Source organism: Xiphias gladius, chromosome 19 (genome assembly GCF_016859285.1).
Source record: "Xiphias gladius isolate SHS-SW01 ecotype Sanya breed wild chromosome 19, ASM1685928v1, whole genome shotgun sequence".
NCBI classification, from domain to species: Eukaryota; Metazoa; Chordata; class Actinopteri; order Istiophoriformes; family Xiphiidae; genus Xiphias; species Xiphias gladius.
In genome coordinates, this window is record NC_053418.1 from 3,935,584 (window position 1) to 3,949,758 (window position 14,175).

Sequence of the window (14,175 nt, forward strand, 5' to 3'; positions counted from 1 at the left end):
CATTAAAAGATATCTAGCCCTTATACTGTATTTTGAAGGTCTTAACACGAAAATGTAGTACTACCTCTTGCTCACTAAACCTGTCATTCAACTAGTCAAACTAAAGTTTCCAGGTGTCTCTTGCTAATTCCAAACAAAGATTTGGTGTAACTACTCTAACAACAATTCTAATGTACTCGGCGTGTGCTATTGTACTATTGTACTAATTTTGATGCAACTGATCAGAAGCAAAGTGTGTCGGCACCTGTCGGCACCTTTCAAATTGACTTCGGATGGAAAGTTCAGCGCTGAAGAATTGAGTCAGTGCATGTGCTTATGACACCGGTGAGGGAAAAGTCCAAGGCCATGGGAAATCATAAAACCGACCCAGTATTTTGATAGGATATAACTAATGGAGGTGGTGTCATTTTACAGCTGTTAAAATCTCTGAATTTGATTATGTATGCTCACATGATTCTCACCTCATAAACTTTTAATTTTGTTTACATTTCTGAAAATTCCTGTTCAAATGTACGTTAGAGCACGACGCCTCTCTTCTTCACGCAGGACGGACTGTCGCTTTGCTTCTTCGAACGTTACAGAAAGAGATGAATTCAGATTCATTCCAAAAGCGCACAAAAGTAAAACAATAAAAATGGGTGAAACTGCCTTGGTTGGCCATTTTGATAGACACCAAATGGATCCAATACCCATTTGGTGTGTTCTGCATATCAGGCTCGCTGAATCTCATTCTGTTACGAAATCCTCTGTTAATGAAATTGGAATGAACAGCTAATGAAAACGCCTTTCCCTCAGACAGCGGCACGGCGCTGCGATTAGAGAACCTAATCGAACCTCGTTAAACAGCAGCAGACAGAATATTCAGCCAGCCTCTAAAGCGGCGAGGTTTAGAGTTGTCGCGCAGGGAGAAAAAGTGGCAGCCCTAATGCACAACGATGTCTGTTAGACTTTGACAACACCTGTATGAGTGCTTTAACTGTAACACGTTGAGTAACCGGATACCTCATTATGTTTGACAATGTAATTAATCTGTCACCAGCCATGGGTCCTTGGAAGGGGAGGTTAGTTATTACCTGCTATCAGATTTATGAATCCGGTTTATGAGTCTATCAAAAGCTCCTTGTGTTCATGAGGCTTTGTTGCATTCAAAAAAAAGGAAATTCGCCACATAAAAGCCAAAGCCTCTTATCGAGATCGCAGCACTGAGATAAAGAGCTCCACCAATAATCATTAATTGATTCTGACTCTGCCAGGATAAAGTACGTCTACTGATTCAGTAAAATGAAACTTGACTCAAGATCCTCAGTCCAATGACCCATGGTCTCCATATTTAATGACACCACTGCTCTTACGCCACTGCTTCTCTGCACAGCCTGTAAAATTACAGGTAAATCATGTTTTACAGAACTTTAACAGCAGCTTGATTTTGTTCTCCTAACAAATCTCATGCTTTGGCTCAGTGGGCTTGTCTGTCAACCGTCCTGTCATTTCTCCATTTCTCCCTGCCATCTCTTCTTCTTCTCCTGCCTTTTTTATTTTCTTTTCTGCTTCCCCGGATTGGGTTCGATAACCTGCTGCTGCTACTAAAAGCTCGTAGTCCCCTCGAGAGCTCTCTGACTTGCCTGTCGGGTCGCATTTCAATGGAGGACTTGCAGACCCAAAGGAGTCCCAGCATGGACTGGCTTAGTAAGTTCACCGGACTCAGTCTACGTTCACACCGCAGACCACCGACGAGTTTTGAATCAAGGCTCGAATTTTAGGAACGGAAACAATATCCAAACGCTTCAGAGACGCACCTTGGCGCCTTTGAGTTTGGTCTGAACTGAGACATCTTTGAAAAAGACCGAGTGTATTTGGCTCTCTCTCTCCGTTACCTCACTGACTTCCATACGGTGACGCTCACTCGGCCGAGCTCCCGAGACGGCGAAGTTACATTCTAGTCGCCGCCTGCTCGTCCAGCGACTCTGCCAAATGCCTCGGTATCACACTTCGTAGCGCGCATCTAATCCACGTGACCCAGAAAAAGAAAAAATTGGAAAATGCGACTCAGTTCAGCCCTTTGTTGTTGACACGGCTTTGGAAACATCAGATTCGTGTCTCACGTGACTGAAAACAGTCAGAACCGGGAAAACTCTGAGCTGCAGTTTGAACGTAGTCATGACCCGAATGTAGGGTAAAACGTGACCTCTCGTCATTTCCAGTAGTGTTAGTTTTTGTTTTAGATAAAACCTTCTCTGTCACTTAAGGCCTTTTTTAAATTTATTTATTTTAATTTAAAGGGATTGTTTTCCAATACTTTACAGCTATATTTGGCTAATTGTTTTTACTGGCTGCATCACACTGACAAGCACGTTATTACCCACAGTGCTCAGGGGGGCGGATGTGTGAAAGGCTACAGTGGCATCAGAATTTGCACTCGTTGAAGTCTGTCCTCCACTGGATACCATCTCTTACCTCCGCCAACGGCAGCCCTTAAGTAAGGTCACTTTCTGCCGTGTAAATCCGCCGATACTGGGGTCGACAGGCTGAAAGCGAAAGTCAGCAGAGCATCAATCGGTCCGTTGTTCACCTGCCTCAGACGAGGAAAGCGCTCAGTGGAAGGCTTCTTTGTGAAAGCTGGACACTAAGCTGAGCAGCTGGTCTCATCTGTTGGCACCACAGGTCACCATCCGAGCTCATTCTGCTCAAGTGGCCTTGAGAGAGAAATTTCGGCCATTTCGAGTAGAGAAAGTCGTCGTTTTGCGCTGTATAACTCAAAATGCTCTATCATGAACCACGTGCGGTAAATAGTAAATAAAACCGAGAACGTGCCGTATCTGCTTTTTAACGCGCTGTAGCACTAAGAGTTGCTCGCAATCGGCAGACACTAAAGATCCGATCTGAGCAAAATCCCGCTAAAATGTGTCTCTCAGCCGGCTCTAAAAGTCCGACGGAAAAGAGACGGTCTGCATGAATTTGTCCCCTGGTGTGCTCCGTTCCGTGCCTGAAATTCCTCAATGTTTCCTTCTGCGGTTAGCATGGACTTCGCTGCTGTCTTTGTTATCCGTCTCGGCGCTGCATGGAAAAAGCAAACTGTCTGGGCCACTGTCCTGTCTTGGGTCTCTGCCGTCCTCTTTTCCGCTCTCGCACGCTCCTACATCCAGGGGAAGGCGAAGCCGGTCTAACTGCTCAGGGTCGCTGTGTTTTAACAGATAGTCCCACCACAACCCACCGGAACCTGACCTCCGGCAGCCTGAACGACATTTCTGACAAACCGGAAAAAGAACAGGTGAGTCAAGCTGGTCATTTATCGGTGGAAGTAGTGGAAATCTGTTTTTTGTTCGCTCTGGTGTTTCTTTACTGCTGTTTGTAGAAATCACCTGCCAGTCAAAACTTTTCTTTTAGGTGTTTTTATCTCATGGATGAAGATGTTAATGAGTTTCCGTAGGTGACGCTCCTTTGTCTTTGTCTTGTTACTAGAAATTTAAAAGGCACTACGAGACGGACAGCAAATGTTTTAATGAACTGGGGTGAACAGACTAATCACTGTGTTTTATCAAGATCAGTTTTCTCTTTTTCAGGTTTAAGTCTGAAAAATCTTTATGAGAATTCAGAGTCTGATCAGATATGTATCAGCTAAAATACTGAATTGTGGACGTCCTGACATTAGTTGTGTTTTTCTACTATGTTACGTTCACCTGTGCCAATTACGTAGGGTTTGTGCCTCATGAACAACTATTTAACCCAGGTGTTGCGGGTGTAAAATTAGGCTTGATTCAGTCACTGCATGGCCTGTTACTCTGAAACTGATTTTTAGGGGTAATTTTGGAGAAATTTCCAGAATATCGAAAGCACAGTGGTGCGCTGGTCCAATCAGGTGCAGGAAAAAGGGGCAGCAGAGGTGGAAAAGTGTGCATCATGTATCAACAGCCAGCTTTGAATGGCGTTTTGAGAGAATCCCAAGCTGGTTTAGGGAAGCTAACTCGTTAACCCGATGTAGCTTCAGCCACTGCAGGGCCGGAGAAACCAGTCGGAGCAGAGATAACATTGTCTAAAGTACGTCGTTACAACCGCTGTCGTCAGCAGCCAGCCGGCTGATGCCGCTCTGAACCTGCTGCAGCCGAGTCCGCAGGACTGTATCCCAGTCGCTTACGAAATGCGTCTACTTAGCAGAATATGGAGAGTCTGTAGATAAAGTCAATAAAGTTTCTCACTTTAACGGTCAGTGTGGAGATTGCTGGAACAGGAAGGGGCTGCAGTGAGGACGGCACTTAGGCCAAGAATCTTTGGTATGATGGATAATAGAGAGAGGGAGAGAGAGAAAAAAAAAGAGAGAGGAAAAAAAAAATCGATTAAGTTAGAATGGAAAGTACACACCCAGACACACACCTGTACTCTTCCAGTCCGCCTCCACTACAACTCTCCGATGCGCTCGTCTTAGGTTACCTGTCGCAGCCAGAGGAGATGTCGGGAGGGATTTTTTCTCTCCCCCCCCACCCCCCCACAGCATTTATCAATGAATTTCCATCCTTTGCGACAAGCTGACTTCTCCTTTGCCCTCTGGTATTTATATGGCTCACGCTTATCGCATCTTATCCGTCCCGCTCACGGGCGAGCGGCTCTCCGGAAGCATGTCACAACATCAAAGTGCCTGCCTCGCCTCAGCGACGAGCGCAGCAGGCGAAGCACCGCAGCTCCCACAATACATTTCCGTTCCAGAGGGAAAATGTAAACTGCGTAAACTGAACTGGATTTGAAGCCGCGGTCACAGGAACGTGTTGGGTCTGTGCTGTGTTGCCAACGTACATGTGCTTCGTGTTTCAGTATGTGTTGGTGAAGCACTGCTGCCGGGATAAACGCACAAAAAGTTTGTTAGCTGTGTTTGTGAACAGTATTACTCACCAATCGATGCCTTAATCCCCCCCTTTAATTTTTCAGTCCGAGTGGATAGAGCGGATCGTGACTTCTGAAAATTGGATTAGCAGCAAAACAAAAAACGAATTTACTGGTCATTTTCTTCGGATGAGAGCTGCTGTTGTAGCCAGTTACAGATGACCACTAGTCTCTCCGCAGAGCTTTAGTTATTTGTTGTTGTTTTTTTATTCAGAATGGTTACATTATACTATATATTATAAGCGCCGTTGATTCTGATAGAGGAATAGTTCGATCGCCACAGTTGACAGCAGGTATAAGTTCATTCGGTCTCCTCTCAGAACAGTCCTCTGGGGGAAGAGAATTCGGTCAGAGCGACCCACTAAGTCCTCCTGTGGGGCAGATAAGAGTAGGAAAGAGACAACTGGACAGGAAGCAAGTCTCCTAAACTGAAGCTCTTCCACACCCACTCGCCCTGTTAATACCGTGATTTAATTTCTTCCTCGCCGCCGCATATCTGATAACCTGGTGCCTAACGGGAAGAGATAAGGTGGAGGCAGAGATGGAGACAAGAAAAACCAGGCGGATTCACAGGCAGAGACCGGAGGAAGGTTACGTACAAAGCAGAGTTATGAACTAACATTTGACCTTGGCTCGCCATTGGACTGATGGACTGTCCGGAAGGCCTGCACCGTGTTGCGTGGTTAGTTCAAAGGCGGCGTTTGTTTTAGAGATCAGATCCTGTCTCTCAGATGGGGATTTTAACAGTGTAGGCAGTTTTCTCTGATCTAACCAGGAAGACTCTTTAAATATGCTTTCTCTCCGTACTGCAAGGGTTAACTTTCAGAGGTAGATTCACCCAAATTACAGAAAAATCTATACACCACCACTCATAAGTTTTACAGCACCTCAGTTTTCTCCAGTTTTTATTGAAACTGACATCGTTTAATGTGAGTGGAAGAATGGAAATCAAACATTGTTCAGAAGTTCCCACGAATGTGTTGCACGTGACAGGTTGCTTTGCCTTCACCTTCTGTCCAGTTCATCCCAAACCCAGCTCTCACCGATCTAAGTCTGGAGACTGTGTAGAGTCTGTACAGACTGTGGGTTTGTAAGTCAAAATCAAACATTGAGGTACCTGTAGGAATTGATAGCGTCAACTTTCAAGGCTTCATTTACTGCGGCGAAGCTGTAAGTTTTTGGTGACCTAACCTTTTTTTTTTTCTTTTTGGACCATTAAAAGTTATTCACTGGTCTTGAACTGCTTGAATTCCACTAAAAACTGGAAAAATGGGTTGCTCCACAACTTTTTCTACTCCAAATGAAATTGGGAATACTGGAATCTCATTCGTGGTGTTCAAGGCTTTGGAAAATTACATTTACAAAAAGCAACACCAGTGTCTTTCTCTGTGAACAGAAATTCCAACTTGTATCAGATCCCTCTGACCCAAGGGAGGCCCGAAGAGGTGCGATGAGCCAGTCAGAGCTCATCTAAAACACTTTGGATGAAGCAGCGTTTGGTTTTTATGGTCCTGGCTGCTCGAATAACTTGCAAGAGATCTGATGAGAAAATCTGTTTTTTTACCATTTGGGTGAAGTGACTCTTTAGCAATTAGTGATCTTAAAGTATCTTTGTAGTTTTCTGGTGTGCAAAATAAATATGTCCCCTTTAAGGTCAGCGAATTTGTGCCTCATTCCAGGTATAGCTGATGAGTGCAGCGTGGCGTGGATTAGCAGTGATCGGACACAGGTCAGGGTGTGTGGTTACGCAGGCTTAACCCCTGGACTCAATCATTTACAGAACAACTCTTTGCCAAGAAGGCTCGACTGCCTCTGATTGGATCGTTTTGCTTCTCACCAACAGTCACAAGTACATGATCGGGGAAGGGCGGGCGCGACGACGAGCGGTAGATCGCTCGGCTTGTCTGAGATGTGTCTTTATTCTCTTCCCCACTGTTGGTTGGTACAAAAAAGGATAAAAAAAAATAAATTTAATTGTCATTTTATCCTTTTTTAGACTCCAAGGATACATTTCAGAATGACAAAACTGCTCCGAGACTATATATTTTTTAGCCTATTTATACAGTGTTGTTTACTAATGGGTTCAACAGTTTCTGCTTCAGCTGATCGAATCCAATTTAAAGCCAGGCCCAGCCTTTAAAGTCACATTTAACATTATCTGCTACTCTTACTCAGTTATCAGACCATGTTCTGGACAAGCAATTGTCAACGTTTTAGTTTTGAAGACAAACGGTTTTTTGCTTTAGCTGAGTAACTGTGTGTGTGTCTGATGTTACCCGGTATGTCTTCAAAGGGTTTACTGAAGAGTTTGGAAAATGTCCCCAGTCCATTAAGGTTAATTTAATCCTTTGACTCATTTGCAAACATAAAAATCACGAACTTCAGGGGTCCCAGTTGTTGCCATTCCAACATTGCATTCAGATTTACTGAGAGGAATTCATTTTTGTTATTGTTAATTTTTGGACAGAAAATTTTACATTGAGAAGCCGATGATGTTTCGGGGGGAACAGTCAGTTCATCGATGTTGTCAAATACATTACAATAAGATCAACAAGGAAACAGGCGTGTGATTTAAAACAAACAAACGAATGAACAAACAAAAAAAACAAAAAAAAAACCAAAAATCAAAAAACCCCAGTTTGTGCAGACACTACGTCCAGTTGAGGAATGTTTTGAATGCTTTCAAGATATTTGATTTACACATTCGGAACAGCAAACAGCTGATGGTTGTTGGTCTTTCTGGTGTGAAGTGGTGAATGTTTGAGTGTCATAAAGGTTTAAATTAATCCGTCTCATGAAATGGAGGATGAGAGCATGTTTGACCAAACTTCATTTCTGGTTTGGGGTCATTTAATCAATCAATTCATTAATTCAAGCAGAGCTGAATCCGTTATTATGTGAAGAGATACTGAAGAAGAGAGTATAAAGCCTCCTTTACTGTGATCCTCCAGGGCACAGAGGATGGGTTGTGTGGATTGTCCCTGGCTGTGTCTTAGTAAATGTTTCTTGCCTGCTCTCTGCTGTTTTGAAGTTAATATATAACACAGTAGTTTTCCATGATAATCTTATCTACATATTTATGATATGTTGCCTTTATGTTTTATTTATTAATGGTCTCAATCTGCTCCTACGCATGCCACTTTTTTTTTTTTTTTTTTTTTAAATCATAGGGAGCACTTTATGAAGTAAATACCATTGTGGCATGAAATGTCACGTGATTGAAAGCGCAGGACGACGGCTACTGGAGTGGAACCACAGCAAACTGCAATGGACTTTGCTGTTCAACCCGAGCTGAGGCTTAGGAACGGACACGAATTGGCACCTGACGGGCTTTTTATTGCAAGGTGTAACAATTTAACAAAATTGAACCTCGAATCCCGTAACACGACGTCAACTACTTAACCAGTCATGCTGGGGAGTTTAGTTTTCTTCAGCTGCAGCTGTTCAGGCCTTTTGAGTTTTCACTTTAAACCCTTACTTTAAGTTTTATCAACTGCTCTAGCAGTGTCAGGAGGACGGACCGATGTACAAATCAAACAGTCGCTACAACATCATAGTAAGAGTAGCTAAGAAAATGCCAAATGCTACTTCGGAAAATACGCTACCCTCACCGGCTCACAGGTTTGAGGTTTTGTTTATGCAGATGAGCGCGGTGTAATTCTGTTGCTCGTTTGGCCATAAACTTGCTCGTGCACTTCTGTCTCCTCAGTCCAATTCTTATTGCAGGCGCGAGTACAAAGGGCAGTTTTTGCTGCACATAACCCTCAATTACGTGGGTCGTAAACAGCTTGCATAGTAACTTCTCTAATTAACTAGATCTTCCAACATGACACTCAAATCTAACAAATTATTCACACGTGCTTGTGTACACAGCTGAATGAGATTTTCCTCTCCAGAGGCTAAAACATGTAAAAACACAGGGATGTGCCTTTTTTTTTTTTTTTAATCCTGATCTCCATGGTATCTGAGAGCAGTAGGTAAGGTATAGTACCTGGATTGAAGAGTGAAGGCAAAAGCTACTAAAACAAATGAAAGTCACTAAGAAAAGGAGTTCTGGCTGACAAAACAACTACTCAGACACACACCTTTAATGCCCTTTTGGAGGTGAAATACATCCCACCATTGCCATGACAGAAAGAAATACAGACCTCATCTTACTACTTGTTCATTATTTAGATGCGATGGGAGCCTCCCGGTTTGGTATTTAAGCTGAGCGGGACTGTCCTGTTTGATATAGGTCGTTTCATTTACTGTGCACTATGCTGGACAGCTTGCTGGTGTGAACCTAACATTTAATGTCTCCTCGTCTTTTCTCTCTTTGTTACTTTTAGCTGAGGAACAAGTTCATGAAGAAGTTGCCGAGAGACGCCGAGGCCTCCAACGTGCTGGTGGGGGAGGTGGACTTCCTGGACGCGCCGTTTGTGGCGTTTGTTCGTCTGCAGCAAGCTGTGATGCTGGGAGCCTTAACGGAGGTTCCTGTTCCCACCAGGTGGATGAGATTCATGGATTTCATAATCAGGAGCTTAAGCTTAATGTAGGAAGATGCACAAGTCCAGAATTTCCATGGAGACAGTCGACAGACGTTGTCTTGGCGCAACTCAGTTTTATAACACTGACAGAAATCTGCAAAAAACACTTCGTATGATATCAAAAAAAATCTTAAAATATATAAACGGAGTGGACACAATAAATCAGAAAAAAGGGGGTTGCATGATATTGTCAGGTAAAGAAATCCAATAGACCTCTGTAATTTAAAGACTCAAACTTTCCAGTGGTGTTAAAATCAACATCTGACACTTTAAAACTGAATATTCTGAGCTGTGTCAATGCAAAATTTATTGCGGAGCTACTATAAAGGATTGGATTAGTTTGTAAAGCTCTCTCTTTTGTTGTGTCCACTCTGGCCGTTGACGAGTGTCCTAAAGCTACAGGAGCAGCGCTTGGCCGGTTTCTATAGCGTTGTTGTAACCGAGGAGCCATAAAGCAGTTTTACTTTCTGGCGTCGTTGGAGGAAACTTTCCAAGCAGTTTTGATGAACTAGTAAATGTTGTTTAAAGCAACGTCCCTCGAGGAATTTCTCAGCTGTGGTGACGTATCCAGTGCATCACCACTATGGCCATAATCACTGTAAATAACACCATTTAAGGTTTTATTGTTACAATAAAGCCTGTAGAAATAGCCGTAAGGTATTTGAAGGGCTGTAATGTACTGTATACGCAGCAGCCTGACAACATGTCTGGGTGCTCGGGTAATTGTGGTGAATACACACAAAGCTTAGGAATGTGTAAATAACACAGCTGCCTTCGTAAGAGATGTTGTATACATGAAGCTGAAGATCAGAGATATTTTTTCTTTTTTGGAACAATTATTTCTTACATTTTGGTAGAAAAACAAGTTAAGAAAATCATGAACAGAGACACAATAGTTCTCCTAACAACATTACGGCCAAACAAGTCACCTAAAGAGATGTAATGAAAGATGTGCCACCTAATATTTGACTGTCTAATAACACCCACTATACAAATCTGTGCATTCACATCCGTGTGCGATCAATACTGAGCCCATTAATCGATGGCTTCGATACGGTTTTGAACATAAATGTTGTTTTCATTTGCAGGTTTTTGTTCATCTTGCTGGGACCCAAAGGCAAAGCCAAGTCATACCACGAGATCGGCAGAGCGATCGCCACGCTGATGTCAGATGAGGTAGGACGTGGCTTTAACATGCGTCACCCGAGTTCTCGACTCACCACTTTCCGCTCGCAATATTTATGCCCTTACGTTCTGACGATAAATGCCTCATTTAGTTCGTTCCCTATCAACAAGTACGGAGAGGAAAAGCAGACAATATCAGAGCAACGCCTCGCAACATGACGCAATCCAGCATCATACTTCTGCCATAAATACTGTACTAAGTTTGTAAACCCAGTATTGTTTGATTCTGGCTGACGCCGTCCCAGAGAGGTGCTCATTCAACCCTCATTACGGTAGCGTTGTATCACGTCGTCCGGTCGTCATGAAACTTTGTCTGCTGCGGTCAGGCCGGCAGCCACTTCACTTAAAAGTATTTTCAAGTTTGAGCTGCCCGCATCCCGCTGGACTAGTGTTTTCTTCCTATTGGGATCTGTGCACTCAAGTTTATTTTCATAACTTTGTTTACATAGTCATATCACAGTTTACGTAATAATAACAATAATATCTATGTAGTATCTTAAAAAATAACCATGTAAAAAAACCCAAAAAAAACAAAAAGTTAATCATGCATAAATGTGTCAAAGCTGCTGTAATTAATCAGGAATACCTCTAGGAGATCTCCTACGGGAAAGTAGATATTTCTAAGATGTATCAACAGGCAAAAAAAAAAAGAAAGAAAGTTGCCTGAATTAAAAAGTCAGAGGTGATCAGTAGCTCTTAAAAGAACATTTAAAGTTAGATTTTATCCTGACACATGAACATGAACTGATGAACTGACCCTGCATCGCATTCACACTGATAAATTGCATCTCTGTGCCTCTCCGGGGCTTTTTTTTTTTCCTTTTCTTTTTTGGTTTGGTCAGATCTTCATCGGTGCCTTTTATACATTATGTTTTGTGATGTCTAGTGTGTGTGTGTAGGTTCTTGCCTTCTTTCAGTCTGCTGCCTGGTTAACACCGCATGCTTGAACAGGTCTCTTTCACGCTTGAATGCCTGGTCTCCGTCTGTCTGTTCAGGTCTTCCATGACATTGCGTATAAAGCCAAGGACAGACAAGACCTGCTGGCCGGTATTGATGAGTTCCTGGATGAGGTGATTGTGCTTCCTCCTGGAGAATGGGACCCCACCATCAGGATAGAGCCTCCAAAATCGCTCCCGTCCTCTGACAAAAGGTCTGTCTCCATAAAAAATAAATTAAAAAAAAAAATCAAACACTTCAAGTCTACTGCCAAGAGTGATGAGCTTTTCCTGCCTCGACACCAGTTACAGTATAAAGGGAAGGGTTTTACAGTGCATGAATGAGTTAAGATGATTGAGATGCCTACCGTATTTCTGAAGTACCGGTTGTGGTGCATGTATAGAAGAGTACAAGTAGTTGTCAAGTACATCATAGATAGGAGTCACTCAGATGAATCAGTAGCATTTAATTTCTGTCTCCTTAAGTTGTTTCTTACTTCAGGGAAAAAATGTGAAAATAATATGACTTTCTGTGGTCTCTCTTTCTATTCCGTGTCAAATCATTTTAAAAGCACTTCAGAGGGTTATGTAAAGTGAAAGCAACCAAAGGTTGCTCCTCGTCTGGTTATCTACGTCTTCATGAATGGAGGTTTCCTTGCTGTGGTCTTATCTGAAACTACCAGCGTTCACTGACTCAACAAGGACCCCGGGCTGCACGTTGGCCCGATCGTCATTCATTAAGCCCTCTTTCCACAGACACACAGAGGCAACCCTGCGTAACGACACACGTGCATTAGCTGACGCTAATTCTGACACAACCACGCGTACTGCATGTGTCACGTACTTCAATATATTGGGTGTGAGAGTCATAACCAGTGAAATGTAAAGTAGCGTTAAGCCTTAGAAGCAACTTTAATGAAACTGTAAAAAGAATCAGTATTTGTAAAAGGATTTTTAAAGTGGAGACAAATCAATGCAAGTGTGTGTGTAAGAACAACTTTTTGGTTGAAAGTGATCGAGAGCGCAAGAGTATCTTTCATTAAACATGTAAGAAGCTGCGGATCTGTGCCCGTTCTGAAAGGCTGTGAGAGCACGTAGCTACATTACGTTACAGAAGAGCTGGAGTTGCAAAAATCACTGAAGTGCATCCAGTTGCACGGCACAGTGTTCAATTATGAACGAGCAACAGTGGGTTTTTATTTAAAGCTGCAGTTTTACTCAGGGAATGCAGGAATGTTCCAGCAAATGTATGTGAGCTTTCATCAATCAGGCAATTTAATCATGTAACACATGACAAGAGTGTCTGATTGACGACATAAGAGGAGAGACCATGACAACGTGGATTTTCCTCCACGGCAGCTTCAGTGCTGAAAATAAAACCAGCAGGCTGTGTCAACATCAGTGGATTTTTTTAAGTAAAGTGTTTGCCAATCTGAACAAAACTGCGTCGGGTGTTTTAGGAAAAACATGTATGCAGGAGGGGACTCTCAGATGAACGGAGACATGCCCCATGATGGAGGTCACGGAGGAGGGGGACACGCTATAGGGGAAGAGCTGAAGAAGACTGGAAGGTATGAAATCATGGACACACCTAAGTGTTTCTGAATAAAACTTTTATGGTTTTTATAGGAGAATCGATGGCTGTATTCATTTGCCCAGGAACCTAAAACTGGTCACGAAAGCATTGCATGACCTTTCAAACACTGTAAAAATGGAAGTTAAGGGCTAAAACTGTAAAACACAACCTGTAGTGTAAATATAGTTATATTTAGAATTTGAAACACTCAACAGTTAAACGAGTTTAAAAATATTGTACAATGAACCAAAGGGCAGCATGAGTTAGGAAGAAGGACTTTGTGTCCGATTACACAGGATGTTGTCGTGTTCCTTACTGTGCCTATGATTCAGCGTTGCAGTGTTACATGTACCATGTTTTCCTTTTTCTAAGAGGATTCGTGTGTTGTAGTTCTCTGGGTCTTCATTCTAATACTGTAAACACGTGTTCAAAATGTTTTAGTTGTGCTCAGTATTCCACATTGTGTAAAGTGACACACCTTTTGTTTCTCCGTTTTCAGGTTTTGCGGGGGTCTCATACTTGACATCAAAAGAAAAGCGCCTTTCTTTGTCAGTGACTTCACCGATGCATTTCACATTCAGGCCCTGTCGGCCATTTTGTTTATTTACCTGGGAACTGTGACAAACGCCATCACCTTCGGTGGTCTGCTGGGGGATGCTACGGAAAACATGCAGGTGGAACTGAGTGTTCGACCTTTACTAGTTTGTAGAGGGTTAAGTGTTTATGCACTGAGCGATTCCTTGAATGTTTCCGTCCATGTGTTCAGGGTGTGCTGGAGAGCTTTCTGGGCACAGCCATCACTGGCGGGGTCTTTTGCCTACTGTCGGGTCAGCCTCTCACCATCCTCAGTAGTACTGGTCCTGTTCTGGTGTTTGAACGGCTGCTCTTCAACTTCAGCAGGTTCATTCTCCATTTTCTCATTGTGCCAGTGGCCTGGTTTCTAATCATAGATCATTTAGTGCTTAAAAAGCAGCATATCCTAAAAACCTCTGTTTGGCAACACTAAAGTATGTCTTAACATGCTTTTTATGAATTTTCCCCGAATTTGTACCATATTAACTGATCATTTTGATAAGTT

The 14,175-nt window shown here is 42.8% G+C and overlaps 1 protein-coding gene across 1 annotated transcript in view; it reads left to right on the plus strand.

Moving 5' to 3' along the window:
• slc4a4a (solute carrier family 4 member 4a) overlaps positions 1–14,175 on the plus strand; it is a 55,544-nt gene that overhangs the window by 24,350 nt on the left and 17,019 nt on the right. The window contains exons 6-12 of the mRNA XM_040155324.1: positions 3,192–3,268; positions 9,204–9,361; positions 10,490–10,577; positions 11,582–11,736; positions 12,982–13,092; positions 13,597–13,771; positions 13,864–13,997. Coding sequence (XP_040011258.1) covers positions 3,192–3,268; positions 9,204–9,361; positions 10,490–10,577; positions 11,582–11,736; positions 12,982–13,092; positions 13,597–13,771; positions 13,864–13,997 — 898 coding nt within the window. The remainder of the gene's footprint in view (positions 1–3,191; positions 3,269–9,203; positions 9,362–10,489; positions 10,578–11,581; positions 11,737–12,981; positions 13,093–13,596; positions 13,772–13,863; positions 13,998–14,175) is intronic.